Source organism: Gracilinanus agilis, chromosome 6 (genome assembly GCF_016433145.1).
Source record: "Gracilinanus agilis isolate LMUSP501 chromosome 6, AgileGrace, whole genome shotgun sequence".
In the NCBI taxonomy this organism is placed as follows: Eukaryota; Metazoa; Chordata; class Mammalia; order Didelphimorphia; family Didelphidae; genus Gracilinanus; species Gracilinanus agilis.
Window position 1 is genome coordinate 229,070,621 of NC_058135.1, and position 18,611 is coordinate 229,089,231.

Below are 18,611 nucleotides of genomic sequence, written 5' to 3' on the forward strand. Positions count from 1 at the left end.
CCTCCTCCTCCTTCTTCTTCTCCTCCTCCTCCTTCTTCTCCTCCTTCTTTTCCTCTTCCTCCTTCTCCTCCTCCTCCTCTTCTTCTTTCTCCTCCTCAAATATTATCTCATTTAATCCTCACAACAATCTAGAACATGGATGCTATTATTATCCTCTTTTTACTATTGAGGAAACTAAGGCAGATAGCAGTAAAGTGACTTGCCCAGTATCATACATCAAGTAAGTGACCAAAGCTGACTTTGAAATCAGGTCTTTCCTGCCTCCAGAACATGCATGGTAGGAAAGTAGGTTGCAGCAAATTTCCAATGCCGACTTTGTGCAAGAATTACAATGGAGAGAGTCTAAAAGGGGAAGTAGTGGTGTGAGAAATGGCATTGAGGAACTGGGTGAACAGAGAAAGGTAGAAAGCATTCACTGAGTGAGAGCAGGGAATAGCACATGGACAACACCAGCATTGCACTGGTTCCTGTAAAATGTCAGAACACCTAGACCAGAGGAAGGGGTCACCTGGAAGGTTTTTCTTCCCCTGTGGAGGATCTGTAGGAGAACATAGACAAGAGCTGGGCAGAATGAGAAGGTATGGATGTGCGGTGATTGACACCGATGGAGTGAACATTCACATCAGAGAGATTGTGGAATCACTGAAGATTTGATGCCTACTTGTATACCTGGAACACAGTAAGTGTTTAATAAATGCTTATTGAGAGGGCTGCTAAGTGGTTCAGTGGATTGAGAGCCAAGCCTGGAGATGGGAGGTCCTGGGTTCAAATCTGATCTCAGTTCTTCCTACCTATGTTGACCCTGAGCAATCACAGTGTCTAGCCCTTGCCACTCTTCTGCCGTAGAGCCAGTACTTATTACTGATACTAAGACAAAAGGTAAGGGTTTAAAAATAATCTCAATAAATAAATGATTATTGAATTGAATGGTTTTAGAAGATCAAGTGTACTCTCGATGATGCCATCTTCACAAGTTAAGTCCCCAAGCAAAATTATTTCCATTTAGTAGCCCATCCTAACTCTGTCCCATATGAGCTGATCTAAACCCTCTGAGCCTGCTTACTTACATTCAATCTATATGATCTCTCTGGATAATTAACCCCATGTAGTGACTACCTATTTGGCCATACCGAGTAAGTGTGATTTGGTGGAGAAAGCAATGGATTTGGAACCAGAGGTCTTGGGTTTGAATCCTGTTTCTGCCACCTGGCATCTGTGTGACTTTGGATAAGTCACTTAACTTATTTAAGCCTCAGTTTCCTCATATGTAAAATGAAAAGGTTGCATTCAAAGACCTCTAGGATCCCTTCCAGTTCTAAATCTATGACCCTATGGCCCTTATCAAGATTTGTAGATGCAGGTTGTTTATAAGATGACATTAGATCAGAGTCTAATGACAAGGAGCTGATATATTTTTGGTTGAGTTTTTCCAGTTTTCTAAGAAAAGGATCAGAATTTCTGTGACCTATCACTCCTTGAACACTGATTTGTTCAGTGTCTACTGTGTACCCAGACTTGTACTAGGAGTCGAGGGAATCTGGGCTCTGCAGAGGTGTCAGATTGTCAGTCCACATATGGCTGCAAAACTCCCAAATGTGGCTGAATCAGATTAAAATGTATTTGGGAAATATTTAACAAATAAATACAAATACAACAAAGGTAATGTTAATTTGTGATTTTCTAAGTCAATAGGTAGCTTGCAGGGATCTGTTTCTTTTTGAGTTTGACCTCATTGGTCTAAAGGATATGTATGACATAGTCTTGCCCTCAAGAAGCTTCTCAGGGGGCTCAATTTTGTTTTATTGCAATATCTAGGTGGTGCAGTAGATAGAACACTGGGCCTGGAGTCAAAAAGACCTCAGTTCAGATCCAGCCTCAATACTTGCCAGCTGAGAGACAGTTAGGTAGCACGGTGGATAGAGCTCTGAGTCTATAGCCAAGAGGATCTAGGTTCAAATCCAGCCTCAGCTGCTTCCTACTTGTGTGATCCTGGTAAGTCATTTAACCCTGATTGCCCAGCCTTTGCCGCTCTTCTGTCTTAGAACAGATACTAAAACTGAAGGTAACGGTTCTAAAAGAAAATACATGCTAACTGTATGATCCTGAGCAAATCATTTAACCTTGGACTTCCTCAATTTCCTCAGCTATAAAATGGGAATAATAATAGCAATACCTCCCAGTGTTATTGTGAGGATAAAAATTAAATATTTGTTAAGTGCCTGGCATATGCTAGTTTATATAATAGTTTTTTTTTCTCTCCCCCCTACCTCAGATAATCAAGAAGTCTTTTTTTTATTATTAATCAAAATATCTCCAGTAAAATAAGAAACAATGGCATACAGCAGAACTACTACTAGCAGTTTGAGTGCTGGAACAAGCAGGGGCGGAGATGGGGAAGTCTTGTGGAAAGACCCTGAACTTCGGGACACAAAGTCCCATTGGGGGACAGACCTTAGGACACCTCAATGTATGAGGCCAACAGAGACCCTAGGATGCCTCTAGGATGGGAACTGGGAAGAGGCACAGGAAAGCCTTGAGGCCTCACCTAGGCTGGCAAAGGCTGATCTTCACTTTTATTGTACATTGAGGGATTCTTGTGGAAACTATTCAATGCTGAGTGCAGTCAGCCCATGTGCCTACTACCATGGAACAGATCTCCAACCTTTGTGATGAGATTATAGGACAGGGATTGGCAACGTATGGCTCTCGAGCCATATCTGGCTCCACCTCCCGACCTGCCAGTCTGGGCAGAGCCCCAGGATGTGCCCCAGGGGGCCTTCAGCCCCACCCCATATTCCAGCACCTTCCGCCTCCATCCTCCTCCTTCCGCAGGCGTTTATGGCTCTCACGGCCAAAAAGGTTGCCGACCGTTGTTAGGAGATGGTGATAGAAGGTGAAGGAAGAGTTGTAAGAGAAGATACCATGTAGGAATAAAGAAGGAAGAGCACCTCGTGCATATCTGGTGTCCTGGAGCAAAGCCCCTGTCGCTCTACCCCAGGTACAATTGCTCAACACAGAAAGACTAATCCTGAACAACATGAAACAGCACAAAAAGTCCTGAANTGCTCAACACAGAAAGACTAATCCTGAACAACATGAAACAGCACAAAAAGTCCTGAATTGGGAGTTAGAGAGTACGGGTTCAAATCCTCCTTTTTTAAATTTACTGCCTGTGTGGCTATGGGCAAACCAAGCTTATCTTCTCTAGGCTTTCATTTTCTCACCTGTAAAACAGGAAGACTGGACTAGAGGACCTTTAAGTACCTTTCAATCCTAAATTTATGATCCTATGAATACAGACCCTTTATCATCAAATTCAACAACAAATAAAGAACAAACACTTATTAAGTGCCTGCTGTGTGCAGAGACCTGGTGGTTATACAAATTGTGGATAAGATAGTTCTTGTCCCTTTTGGATTCAGAGTCTAGTATAATAATACTAAGGCAGATAATGAAACAAAATACACAATTTTATATGACATATCCCTTATATCATAACAAAATGTATATTACATCATAATATAACTGATGATCATGTTCGTCAGATTAAATGAGAAATGTAATAGAAATGAATATAAAATACCTTATGAGGTTTTAAGGGGGAAGAGGTCTTCATGCCTGGGAAAATGAGGGAAGACTTCATAGGAGAAATAGTTTTCTTTTTTTTTTAAATTAGTCAATATTTCAAATATATTTAACAGTGTAATACACATTTCCAATTTCCAAAGCTTCCTTCTAAAAATTATCTTGTGATTATTTCTTATATATTTTACACAAGGGTACATGCAATACATATTTCACTTTTGTCTTTTTGTTCTTAGCATGAGAAATAGTTTTCTAACTGGGCTTTAGGTGATAGAGCGGATTCTTCGACCTAAGGGAGAGAAGGAATTTCAGGTATAGGGAACCGTATTAGCAAAGGCACCGAGGTGAGCCTGTTAGGGAGGCAGAATTGTCCAGTTTGGAGGAATGATTCCAGACCTGAAGACACTGACATTTGAGATCTGACCCCATGAATTTTCTCATCTGGAGGGAAAGCACTTGCCCAGTGGTACAGGTGGAGTTGGAGGAGGAAACAGGGAGCTGTGCTGTCTCAGAAGGTGAGGAATCTCCTGTGAGTCAAGCTAAGTCTTTTTTGGTTTTAAACCCTTACCTTCCTACTTGAAGGGCAGTAAGGGCCAGGCAATGGGGGTTAAGTGTCTTGCCCAGGACCACACAGAGCGGGATAGTGTCTGAAGGCAGATATGAATCCAATACCTCCCGTAAAACTATGTCTTGAGGGACAGAAGGGAGCAGGGCTATGGGGGACCCTTTAACCAAGGATAACTTCTGATCCCTAATGTACTAGGAAAGATCATCTTTGTTCCTAGGAGAGACTGGTTCACACTAGACCTCTGAGCTCTTGGATGAGTGTAAGCCCTTTCTTTGTCCAACCCTTTTCCGTACTGGAGCCCCTACCTCGTTAACGTCCTGGATGTTGACGGTCTTCTTTGTCTGTGCCACGTGTCCTATGACCCCGATGTCCAGAGGGAAGACAATCTCCGAGTCAGGGGGCACCAGGCACTCCTCCAAGGTACAGTCAGGCTGGACATTGAAGAGCCTTGTGGCCAGTTCTGCAACGCCATTCCTCTGCCGATACATGAAGAGGCTGCAGCGGTCGGCGTGAATGATGGTGCATACCTTCCTAAGGATCTTGAAGACCACCTTCTCCATGTTGATGCTTTCTTGCATGTCCTGAATGACCTCGAAGAGGGCTTCACTCTCTTCCACCTGGCATAGCTCTTTAAAGGTGGAGAAGTCCACCAGACTCCTTCCCTCACACGCACCAACCACATTCTCAGGGCTCAGAACCTTTTCAAAGTATTGCTCCGTGAAGGTGGGATTCTCATTGAGAAACTTCTCCACATCTTCCTGGCTGAGGCCCATTGTGGCTCCTCACAGTCCCTGGGTGTACCACCAGGAATTGTAAGCCTGGGGCTTCCCCAGAAACCCTCCCACTATTTTCTCTGGATGTTCATGGACCCAAGCAGTACCTTGTCCTAACTGGGGGTGATGCAGGGCCAACTGCTTTCAGTAAACACTGTAATCAGCAAAGTCTTTCTTAGCGATGATTATGGGGAATCCGTGGGAGGACAGAGCTGCTCAGGAGAACGGATTGGATGACTCATACTAAACCAGGGAGAGAGCTAATTCAGCCCCCACCCGCTGCTTCTCCCTTAGAAACTAAAAACTTCTATTGGACTGGTCATAAAAACAAGATTCGGGGGAGGAGGCAATCAGGAATGTAAGGGATGCTTTGGGAGCCTGCAGTGGCCAAATTCACCCCCTCCTTAGATTGAATTCATGGGCATCTGAAGGAAGGCACTTACCTTCCAATTAAGCACAGGCCCCTCAAACCTAATCCCCAGAGAACCAGGTGGTAATCCCAGCTAACGAGATGACCCTTTCCCCTTTCTTAACACTTCCGTCTGGGAAAACAGCACTGTGGAATTCCTGATAAAGCAGCATATCTTTACTAGCCCTGTGCCCAGCCCCTCTCGCTGTGGGGGTCACTGGAGAGTGGCCTTTGAATTGGAGGGGTTCCATATTTATACATCTGGGACAATTAGGAGCTTGGCAGAATCAAGGACTAAAGTGCCTGGAGCTGAGACATCCTGAACGTGTGGGACAGTCTATGCAATGCTACAGGAGGTCAGGAAATGGTGGGAATGATCAAGAAAGCCTTCCTGGAAGGGGAGGGACCTGAGCTGAGCCTTGAAGCCCTGGTAGAATTTGAAGGTGAAGAGGAAGAAGAAGAAGTCACTGTAGTTGAGCGAAATAGCTTTAGCCAAGGTGGATCTACCCAGGGCAGAATTTCTTTATAGAAACAAATTACCTCAACTTCCTTAGGCACTACAGGGCAAGGGAATGAATGGGTTGTGTTGGCAGGTAGCCCTGGGATACCCAAGCTGCACTTGATACTTCTGGTATCATTCAGAACAGTTATGTAAGCTTGCATCCTTTATTACATAACGACTGTTAGGCACTAATTTCTCTACTTAAGTCCTTCTCCAATGCCTTGTCAAAGCACAGAGGTGACCTAGGGTTACCAATAGTAGCTTCACCAAGAGGGCACCAACTCTGGCAGGTCCCATTGGGCTAGAAAGGATAGATCTGGTGACGGGCTATTGGTGCCTTGTCCAAGGACCAGCCCAGTTCATCTCTGGGAGTGTGGCCTAATGATGATGAGAGTTGGGTTTAGGGCAACTCATAAAGACCATCTCCCATGATGAGAAGAGGTTGGAGTCTTCACTGGTAGAAGAAGTGGCTGAGGACCCACTGAGGAGGTTCATTTTTATTCTGTATTTAATGAGTGTATTCCCCCCACACACACTTCCATCTATAAAGTAGAACCATGAATTTCTGTTATGTACAGCTTGCTTTTTAAAAAATGTATAATAAAATCAAATGTTACTTTCAAAACTGTTTAGCTTATCTATGTTTCCTTCTGAATTTTCTGTTCTCTTCTCTAAAATAAAAAAAGCTACAATAACCCTTGACCTTTTATTCCTTTTCTTCCCCTCCCACATTATCAATAGCTTCCCTGTCTTCCCCATAATTCCTTTTTTCTTTTCTGATTTGAAATTTTTATTTAATTAATTAATTTAGAATATTTTTCCATGGTTACATGATTCATGTTCTTTCCCTTCCCTTCTCCCATTCCCCTCCCATAGCCAACGAACAATTCCACTGGGTTATAATTCCACTCTCAATGGAAAAAAAGGAAAAAATGATTTTTTTGGTAATGAACAGATCATAGATTTGGGGGGGGTGTGGTTTGACATAATGAATATAGTTATGTCATCTTCCAATTCCCTGCTGAGAAGGATTAAAGAAGAAGAGGACTTTTACAGCAAAGTCACTTAAAATTAATTTATTGATATTTAAAACAAAAACATACTTTCTCTCCTCCATTTCCATTCCCTGCTCCATACCTACATGTCCCAGTGCTAGGGACAATGAAGGGCGAATTATAGATAGGTGGCTACCCAAGGTAGCTATTCGTAGAGCTTGAGAAATCAACCAAAGATGATTCGGTTCAGAACTAAACACACACATACATATATCGGTCCTTCAGCAAAAAGTGTCTCCCTTTCCTTTCCTTCTTCCCCAAGGAATGATGCACATTTGTTAAAGGAATGATTTTCTCTAGAGATACCTCTAGGTGATTCCTCTTTCCCTGGATGTCTTCTTTCACAAGAGGACCAAGCTTTGCTTCCCCTTGTCTTCTCATGCCTTTATGCCACTGGGCTGCTTTTTATGGGAACTTCCCAACTCCTTAGCCTTGAGGGTCAAGGATATCTCTTGGTTTCTCCAGCTTCTTGCCCCTATACTACATGGACAAACTCAAAAGTTTTCTATAACTTTTTGCTTTTGTTAACTAGAAGCATGAGAAAGGTTAGAGTCATGATTAATCTCAAAGTCTTATACTACATGTCATGGAATCCTAGAGTCTAGGGTTAGAAGGGGCCTCAGAGATCATTTAGTTAGATCTCTATCTGAACAGGAAGTCACTCTGCAATATCCAACTTCCATGTGAAGAACTTCAACGGTCGGGCAATAATATACTGTCTCCCAAAGCAGCAGCCCATCCAAATTTGGAGGTAGCTCTAATTTGTAGGAAGTTTGTCATGACATTAAGTGTCTCTGCACCTTCCACCTGTTATTCCTAGTTTTGTACTTGATGGCCAAACAGAATAAGTGTTGTCCTACTTCTCCATGGTAGTCCTTCAAATACCCAAAAGGGAGATCATGCCCTTCCTAATCATCCATTCTCCAGGCTAAGCACTCACAGTTTCTTCAACTGATTCTCCAGGGGAATTGTCTCTAATGACTTTATTATCTTGATCTCCCCTTTCCTGGATGACCTCCATTTTGTCAGTCTTCTCAAAATGTACCACCAAGAATGGAACACAATTATCCAGATGTGTTCTTCTCAGAGCAGAGTACAATGGCACAATCACCTCCTTGATTCTGAGCACTAGGGCTTTTTTAGAATTGTGCTCATTTATTTTGGCTGCCGTGTCTCATGTTGACTCATATTGACCTTGAAGTCCTCTAAATTCCCTAGATTTTGTTTATAGGAATTCATATCTAACAACATTTCCTCTATGTTATATTTGTGAAAGTGACTTTTTGAAAACAAGGGAAGGCCTTTACATTTATTCCTACCAAATTTCATCTATTTTTTTAGCTGACATTTACATAGGGCTTTAAGATTTGCAAAATACTTTCTCTACATTTTCTCATTTAACCCATGCAGCATCCCTATGAGACGGGTGCTATTATTATCCCCATTTTACACATGAGGAAACTGAGCTCAGAGAGGTTAAGAAATGAATTGTTCCAGATCACAGAGCGATAGCAAGAGTCTGAAGCAGGATTCGGTCACTGTTCTAACCACCCCACCATGCTATCTGTCTTAATAGATTTAATCCCCTACTCTAGTCCTACTAAGTTCTTCTTGTCCCTTGACTTGAACGTTCAAGTTAGCTGGCTCTCAGCTTTGGGACATCTCCAAATGTGATAAGTATGCTACCTATGCCTTTACCCAAGTCATTGATATTTTGATGGATCTGGGATCTCATCAGTGTGAGTATTGCCTCCCATGGTGATATTATAGTCCACCCACACCTTCTTATCTTGCTGTCATACCCTGTGGGTATCCCTCAAGCCTCTGTTCTGAGCCTATTACATGCTTTTCCTTATGTGATCTCTCTTGGTGATCTCCTCAGCTCCTGTGGTTCAATGATCATTTCTTTGCAGATTTCTTGGAGATCTTGATTTCCAGTCTTTCTTCTGAGCTCCACTTCCATACCACCAGCTCAGCCTAGTGGACATTTTGAAATGGATGTCCCATAGGCATCTCAAACTCAACATGTCCAAAAATGCCTATTTTTTTCCAAAACTTTCTCCTGAACTTCCCTATTACTATTGGTGCCATCATCCTCCCACAGCATCATAGGTTTATGGCCTCAGGATTCTCCTCTACTTCTCACTCTCACCCAACTGTTTTTGGAAGATTTTTGTCATCTTTCTTTGTGCCCCTGGCTCTTGGCACAATTAAGCACATAGCAAGTGTTTAATAAATGCACTCTGATTTATTGATTAGTTCATTGGTGTGTATTATTTACATATGAAGGAACTGAAAATCAGTGAGGTGAAATTCCTTATCCATGGTCACCAGGATGAGCAGGCGACTTCAACCCAAGTGTCCTCAATGGAGATGCAATGTTATCTTCACAATGTTGTTTAGGGGACAGCTAGGTAGCACAATGGGTAGAGCACCAAATCTGGAACTGGGGTGACCCACATTCAAATCTGGCCTCAGACACTTCCTAGCTATGTGGCTTTGGGCAAGTCCCAACCTCAATACTGTTTCTACTGTGCCACACAGAGAAAGGAGTCTAATGAAAGAGGAGAAGAAGAGAGAATAGAGAAGATAAAAGGAAATGGCTAGTAAGAGAAGGGGATCTGGAGCAGAAGAGTAGCATTTCAGGCTTGATAGTAAGAGCTAAAGAGATTAACCAGTAATTCTGGGCCCAGAGGAGGAGAAGAAGAACAGCAGAAGAGAAAGGCAAGGCCACAGCGCCAAGAGAAGTGAAGCACTAAGACCAAAAGTGGGTAATGCAGTCAGGAAAGGTTGGGAATTAAAGCGAAGCATTGCCATTGGCTGGTCCTTTGGACCTTCTCTATACACAGTAACCTAGCCACCAGATCTGAACTCATCATCTTCTTCCCTCCCAAGCTTGCCCTTCCCTCTAACTTTATTTCATTTGGTGGAATCACCATTTTCACAGTTACTTGTAACCTCCACAGCAAATGATTTCTGAAAAAATTTAAACCACTTACTGGCATGGAGAGAAAAGTGATTACTCTGAGCCTGGGTATAGGCTTAAAGGCTGAAATAGATGGGGAATTTTCAATCATGTTTCTTTTTAGAGAAACTATGTCAACCTCTCTCCAATAAATGATTCCTCAAAAAAATTTTAAACCACTCCAACAGAAGCAAGAAAATAAACAAAAAAAGGAACAAAGTCAAGCATAATGATATTTTGTGATCTTTGCTTCTCCCACTCTCTCATCTCCAATCACTTACTCATTTCTGTCAATCATGCCTCTGAAAGATTGCTTTCATCTGCCCTCTCTTCTCCATTCCATCTGCCACCACCCTTGTACAAGCCCACATTTCTACCCACCTGCTCTGTTACAATAGCCTCCTTATAGATCCTTCTGCCTCCACCTTTCCCCCTTCTAATCTTTCTTACACTCATTGTTGGACTCATCTTACTAGTACACAGATATGACTACATTGCTTCCTTACTCACTTACTCATAAGCTCCTCACTACCTATAAAATAAAATATAAATTCCTTAATCTGGAATTCAAGACCCTTTACAACTTGATTCAAGCCTATCTTTCTAGTTTCATCTAAAACAAACTAATGAGCATTTATTAAGCACCTATGATATAAAATTTATTGTGCTATTTGCCAGGATTTAAAGATAAGATGAGAAAGAGGCAAGCCCTCAAGTAGCTTACATTCACTTAATCTATCCCTACTACTCTATATGCACTCTACATTCTACTACATTCAGTTCAGTCAATAAGCATTTATTTTTAATGATTCCTTCCAGTTTTAATTAAATTTTTAAAATGCTTATTTTCAGTTCCAAATTTTCTCTTTCCCTCTCCCACCACCCTCATCCATTGAGAAGGCAAGAAATACCATATCTATTATACCTATGAAGTCATGCGAAATCTATTTCACACTAGTGATATTAATGGGGAGGGGCAAGAAAAACAAAGGAAATGAAAAAATATGTTTCAGTCTGCACTCGGAATTCATCAATTTTTTTCCACAGAGGTGGACAGCATTTTTTGTTAGGAGCCCTTTGGAACTGACATGGATCATTGTATTGATTAGAGTAACCAATCACTATTTATTATCCTTACACTGTTTGTTATTGTGGATGATATTCTCCTATCTTGGCTCACTTCCCTTTGTATCAGTTCATATAAGTCTTCATAGGTTTTTCTAAAACCATCTCCTTCATCATTTCTTATAACATATCCCAATCATCTATCATGACTTGTTGAGCCCTTCCCCAGTTGATGGGTATCCCTTCAGTTTCCAATTCTTTGCCACCTCAAAAAGAGCTGCCATACAATGCAATGATCCAGGACAGTCCCTAGGAACTTATGAGAAAGGATGCTATCCGTATGCAGAGAAAGAACTGTGGGAGTAGAAATGCAGAATAAAAGCATATGATTGATCAAATGCAAATATTAATGATATGGAAATAGGTTTTGAACAATGATACATGTAAAACCCAGTGGAATTTTTTGTTGACTATTTGGAGGAGGGGGTAGAAGGGGAAGGAGAGAACATGAATCATATAACCATGGAAAAATATTCTAAATTAATTAATCAATAAAAAGTTTAAAAATAAAATAAAAATATTTTTGTACATATAGGTCCTTTTCCTTTTTAAAAAATCTCTTTGGGATACAAACCTAGTAGTGGTATTGCTGGGTCAAAGAGTATGCACAGTTTTATAACCCTCTAGGCATAGTTCCAAAGCCAACAAACATTTATTAAATGCCTACTATGTTCCAAATACAGTACTAAACACTAGGAATGAAAATGTGGAAAAGGAAAATAGTCTCTGTCCTCAAGGACCTTGCTAGTTAACGAGGGTAGACAACACACAACTTGCGTGATTTGTTGAGTTCTTCCCTTTTTTTTTTTTTTTAAACCCTTACCTTCCGTCTTGGAGTCAATACCTCGTATTGGCTCCAAGGCAAAAGAGTGGTAAGGGCTAGGCAATGGGGGGTCAAGTGACTTGCCCAGGGTCACACAGCTAGGAAGTGCCTGAGGTCAGATTTGTCTCTAGGCCTGGCTCTCAATCCACTGAGCCATCCAGCTGACCCGGAGTTCTCCCATTTCTGTTCCTTCATGCACCTTCACTCAGCCTGGAAGCTCTTCCTACCTTTCAGGCTTGTGGCAATTCTTGGTCTTTGAGGAAACTACTTTCAAAAGCTATGGATTCTGATGGGAATTGAATCCTAGTCTTCAGATGTCTCCTAGTGGATTGGACTTTCTGAGGGAAATTTTCTTTGAACTAAGAGTTTCCATAGAAACTAAAAAGAGTTCAATTAGCTCTAACCATTCAGTTCAAATCCATTCAACAAATGTTCATTAAATGCCTACTATGTGCAAGGTACTCCTTTTGAATGCCTTCAAGGGCTTAGGTGTTATATTTGTGTGCCTTAATGATAAATAAGTGTAAAGGAGACTACAAAAGGTCCTTTCACTGCCTCTTGTTCAAAAGAGGTGCTTGTGAGAGGATGAGATGGCAACATTCATATCTCCTTCCCCTTCCCTAAGTTGGGGGAGGGCATGTCAAGAAGTAGGGAGAGGACCAGGTACAGAATCCCCAGAAAAAGAACGGAAAGAAGGACATCAAGAAAAGCTGATATCTGGAGCAGAGCTAACTAGCAATGAACAAAGGAGTCAACATGACAGAACAATATGGCAAGGGGACAACATGGTGCCCAAGCATCAACATGAAGGTTTGGACCCCAAGTTCTAACCGTCTCCTTTTCCATAGCATCAACCTGTGTAGTACCATAAAAAAATTTAATTTGAAATTTTTATTTAATTAATTAATTTAGAATATTTTTCCATGGTTACATGATTCATGTTCTTTCCCTCCCCTCCTCCCACCCCCTCCCATAGCCAACAAGCAATTCCCCTGGGTTTTACATGTGTCATTGATCAAAACCTATTTCAATATTATTAATATTTGCATTGGGGTGGTGTTCAGATCATGGAGGGTAGGAAAGGGGGAGCTTCACAGAAGGGTGATTCTGTGTGGACTTGGATGGGAATCTTTTTTTTCCCCTCTCACTGCATAAATAAGACTGTCCTATGTTTCAAAGTCTTATAATCCTGAGTGCTTATCAGGGAAACTGGTGGTTATCCTTGGAGGAATGTCAGGTACTAAACCTCCCGAGTTCCAACTGAATGGAAACAATAAACCAATTAAGTAAGAGATCCTTAAAGTGTGCCTTCAAGTCAGGAAGAAGTCCTGATATGGGTTATGCAAAGATGATACCAGGTAGAGCATGATAGGACAAAAGAGAGATTCAGAGTTAAGTAGTCTAAAAGGAGAGGAGAGAGACAGACCACTAGCAGTAGAAGGGGGTGTTATATCAAGAAAAACTTCATGGATGGGATGGCATCCAAGGTGATGTTATAAAGAAGAGAAGGATCCCAGCAGACACAATGGAGGGCAGAGTTTGGTGGGGAGTGGGTAGCCTGAAGTGGAATGGGGAAGAATAAGATTAAAGAATAGTCTGGATGGAACACAGAGTGCATGAAAGAGTACAATATGAAATAAAACTAGAAAGGCAGGTTGTAGCCAGGCGATATAGGGATTTTATCATGGAGACAGTAGGGGGCCATTGAAGGTTCATAAGAAGAGAAATGACATGATCAAACCTATTCATTAGAAAGACCATTTTGGCTGAATTAACCCATTTGGATATTGAATGTGACATCCCTGTAGACAGGTGGGAGGAAGCGGAGCTCTTTGTTTCCACGAGAGTAGTAGACATGGAGATCACTTGATGTTCCTTTTACAAAACTGATAAAAAAAGAAGGAAATGAAAAAGTATATTAGGGCAAGAGCATCCTGAATAATGTAGGGAATTCTGGTTGTATCTTAGCTCCTTACATCTTTATTTTTCTTGTCTGGTTGATATGACTAGCTCTACTTCTCTCGACCTCAGTTTGGTGAACAAATTGCTTTTAAAATACCAGAACCTCTACAGATTAGCCAAAGGTCATGTGGTAGAATGGGGTGGGGGGCTAATATTGGTTTCCCCTGGTCACCAGAAAGACTAGGATTGCTGCACTCTTACAAAATGGAGCTTGGGTGTTTCCAAACAAGGATCTACCATGAAAGTAGGTGTGGGGCTATTTTCCCTGTTGCCGTTGGAGATCTTTTCTATCATCTTTCAGGATCCAGCTCAGCTCAGATACTACTTTCTCTGTGAAGTCTTCCCTGATCTTCTATATAAATTGTCCTTCCTATGAATTCTCTTAACATCCTATGCCTCTCTTTTCTATAGGCATTTGATTCATATCCTCCTTCACCACCAGCCTCCATGAGTAATATATAATACTAGCTCCCACAGGACAAGGACTCTGTCCTCATAGGATTATAGATTTAAAGCTGGACTAGATCTTTCAAGATCATCAAATCAAAAAGCAAATTAGGAATCCAACGCCTAGAAAGATTAAATGACTTGTGACACTATTTATATCAGAAATAGACTCTGAACCCTTTACTTTTTCTCTTTTTATCCCCAGCATCCAGTATAGTTCTGGACATAGTGCTTAGAAAATATTTTATTGAGAATACTTCATTATAAAAATGAATAATATAGGATTTGAGTGATGATACAAGTATAACCCAGTGAAATTTCTTGTCAGCTCTGTGAGAGGGAAGGGAAGAGGGGAGGGAGAGAACAAGAATCATGTAACCATGGTAAATATTAAAAAGAAAAATTTAAAAATATATATTATTGGATAAATGAAAAAATTTAATCAAAGAAAGCTACACTCAAGAGTTGTTGGTCACACTTTGTTTAATTGTCACATGTGACATGAAAGACCATGGATTCTGACATGAGGTACTGCTGGCCCTTCAGTTTGGAGGAATTCTCACTATTTTCAGGGAGAGGATGTCTGGGAAGTCTGGTGATTCTACATACATATATAGTATGATAATGATCTGTTATTCACTTAATTTATTTTTTAAAATAGATTTTTATGGCTATCTTTTGCTTTTATATCACTTACATTCTCCTTCCCCCTTCCCTATGTCCTTTCCTTCCCCCTCTCCATCATTCATTTTCATTAAAACCTATAGTTTCCTGCAAAGGGAGGAAGGTGCAGGGAAATGAGAGAAGGACTCATTCTAACTCTAAGAACAAAGAACTGCCTTCCTGACAGAGGAGATCCCTATGGCTTATATGTGTAAAAGTATAGCAACTTGAGAGCAGGCTGACTTCCAAAAACCTCCCTGGTCCCTTGGGTCCTGATGAGTCAGGCTGAAAGTTGTAAAACAAGAAAGAGATGCAGGGATGGTAGAACCCTGCCAACTCCATCAAATTGAAACTGCTCTCTCCAAGGTCGTTAATGACCTCCTCTGTGATCAGTCTAAAAGCTTCTTCCTTCTCAGTCTTCTTCCTCCTCATTTTTGATTTCTTTGCAATATGTGACACTATCAACCAGCCCAGCTCAGCTCCTCCTCAATAGTCTTTCCTCCCTGCTCTACCTTGACACTGTCCTTTCTTGCATGGTGAATTCTGGGTAATCTGCATCAGATATAACAGGGCACAGGATTTGGAGCCAGGAAGACTTGGGTTCAAATGCTGCCTGAGACATTTCTGATCCTTGGCAAATCAAAACTTCAGTGTATCTTACTCTCATTATCTGTAAAATGAGGGAATTGGATTCAGTGACCTCCAGGGTCCAATTCTCATTCTAAATCTTGGATCCTACAGAGGACAACAGCTGGCTGGGGACAATGAAAAAGTCCAAAGTCCGGGGTAGAGTTGTGGACTTCAGGGCAGATTTCCCAAAGTATTTTGTAAATCTTAAATCTCTCTATAAATCTCATAACGGGGCAATGAAGCAAAGTGATTATAAGTCATTTTCCTAGGGGAAACCCTGCAGAGGGTATATAAAATCAGTGCTAGAGATGATTATTGAGAGAAGCTCCCAAAGCGGACCCAGGAGCCTCTGTGTGAGTTACATACTTTTCAAAAGAATCTGCTTAGCTCAGGACAAAAATCTTCTTTGTACAAAGCAACTAAAAGGTATGGAAAGCTTGGCTGTCAAATCAAGTCCTCAAGCATTAAAGTACCTACTTTACTCCAGGCACGCGTGCAGAAGCAGCACTTTGGGGAGCTGCCCCGTTCCCCCTCTTCCCAGCACTGGAGGACATTTTTTGCATGCCCCATCCCTCTGTCCAGCCACCCAAAGCAAGCACGTTCTCCTTCAACTCTCTCCGGTAAAGGAGGGACTCACCAAAAAACTTGAATTTGCCCTCTGGCCATTTGAACTCAGAAAGGTTGGGTGATTAGGCAAGCCCCGAGGCTACAAAGGAATATAAAAGTCAGTTTCTGCCCTCAAGGTACTTCCAGTCTACTGGAAGAGTAAACGCGCAAGCAGCAATGTCCAAACAAGCAATATACAGACAAATAGAGAATGGTCTCTGAAGGAAGAGACTGACATGAAGGAGGAGGAGGAGGAGGAGGAAAGTTTTCTTGCAGAAGGTTGGACTTCAGTTGAGCTCCAAAGGAAACCAAAGGAGTTAAAAAGCAGAGATGAGGAAGGAGAGAATTCTAGGCAAGAGGACAGCCAGTGAAAATGCCTGGAGTCAGGAGAAGGAAAGTGGCGTATTAGAAAACCAGTGGCACCGTGCACGGATGGATACATGTAGGCAGGGGACAGCACGCTGCCCTCAGTTCCTCAGGGAAGTTTTCAAAGGAGAAATGATGGATCTCCAGTTTTCTTCAATGCGAACCTGACCCAGGGAAACTGTGTGTTTGCTGCAGATACTGTCCTACTCTGCCTTGCCACCAGCTGTCCTGAGAATGGGTGTGTTCTTGCTGATGGAGGAAAATGAGAGGATGAGTGAAGTAGCAGCTGCCATGATACACAATGAGCCCAGCTGGCTAAGTCAGAGGGCACCCAGCACACAGAGCAGTGACGTCTCCTGCCTCTCGCTCGGACAAGGAAAGGGAAATTTTCCTTTCAGGGATCTTCTCAAATTCCTTATACAGTAATTGTTTTGTTTTGTTTTTTTTTTTTTCTCAGAAATCGTGCGTCTTTTTGGAAGGAAGGTGGCTGGGAGCTTCCGGGGGTGCTGAAGGAGCAAGCAAGAGTTCCCTAGGAGAATTTCCCAGCATCCCTTTCCTAAGGCCACCGCCACCCTTATATGACCTATCTGGTGGGACAGAGGACATCGGACAAAGAGTTGGGAGGAAAGTATTAGAGAAATCGTTCATCTACAGGCATTTATTAAGCACCTACTATATGCCAGGCGCTGGGGATGCAAAAACAAAACTGAAAAGAATCTTTGCCGCCAGGGAGCATCTCAGTGTGCTCCAACTTTTCGATATCTTTCCTAAAAGGTAGCCCTGGGAAATGAAAACAATTCTCCAGATGTAGTGCGAACAAAGCAGAGGGCAGCACGATCATCATCTCCCCGGTTCCAGAAATTGTCTCTTTTAATGCAGCCAAAGGTCTCAGTAGCTTTTTAAAACAAATTGTTGTTGTTTTTTTCAATCAGCAAAAATCCTCCTTCTTTCTCTCCTATCCTACCTCCCCACCCCACCCCTTAAAATAACTTAAAAAAAAACACATGCACAACTTACATTGTTTTTAAATCAATACTAAGCATCAGTTCTAAGACAGAAGAGTGGTAAGGGTAGGGATTTGGGGTTAAGTGACTTGCCCAGGGCCACACAGAGTGTTTTTGGTCAAATCTGAACCCAGGGCTTCCTATCTCCACACCTGATTCTCTATCCACTAAGTCACCTACGTACCCCTAAAATAGCTTTTTTCCCCAAGTGGGCAGCATCACCCCCTGGTGGGTGCTGCAGCAATCCAGGGAGGCAGAGATGGCCACAGGTGCATTTATCTTTCCTATTAATTGCTATTAAAATAAAAAACAAATTTCCAGGGGGCTAAGTAATATTTTTTCTGGAAAGGGGGCAGTAGGCCAAAAAAGTTTGGGAACTACTGGGCTACACTATTCCACTATTAACCAATGATCTTGGATCTAGTCTATTTAAACACTAAGACATTTTTTACATAAAAGATTATCTAGCCATATTTTCCCCATCTTGCATGTACACAGTTGATTTTCCCCCAAGATCCAAAGGAATGGCTAGACATTTATTCCCATTAGATTCCATCTAATTTAATTAAGCCTAAAATCTTATATACTACTTTTTAAAATGTGGTTTTGTGACCCTGGGCCAGTCCCTCAACCTCTGTCTGCTTCAGTTTCCTCAAGTGTAAAATGAAGATAATAGCATCAACCTTCCAGGGTTATTGTAAGGCTCAATGGCACCATGGAAGGTTAGAAGAAACCATGTATCATGGGAAAAAGTCCAAGAATCACTAGGTGTCAGATGCTAGAGTCCAAGAAGCACAGGGCAGTAGTGGATAGAGATGTAAGAGACACAAATTGTCACAGGCAGGTGTCCAAAGGACACAGGATGTCATAGATGGAAGATCCAGGAGTAATCCAGGCAAGGTTCCAAGAGGCAAAGGAAGTAATGCATAAGGGATTTAGGAGAATTATTATCATAGGCAGGGGACTAAAAGTACAGGTTATCTTGGGTGGGGAGTCCAGAAGACCTGCTGTCTCTTTGCCCACAAATGGCCCCAAGCTATAGCTCATGCCATTTTACAATATCTCTGTTCCAGAATGAATGGCTAAAAACAGATCCTGTTCATTTTCTCAACCAAAATTCTCATGCAT

General features: G+C 41.8%; 1 protein-coding gene across 1 annotated transcript in view; it reads right to left on the bottom strand.

Moving 5' to 3' along the window:
- Positions 1 to 4,926, bottom strand: part of PDE6B (phosphodiesterase 6B) — an 87,820-nt gene extending 82,894 nt beyond the window's left edge. Inside the window, exon 1 of the mRNA XM_044681800.1 lies at positions 4,459 to 4,926. Within this exon, the coding sequence (XP_044537735.1) occupies positions 4,459 to 4,926 (468 nt within the window). The remainder of the gene's footprint in view (positions 1 to 4,458) is intronic.
- Between the last annotated feature and the right edge of the window lie 13,685 nt (positions 4,927 to 18,611).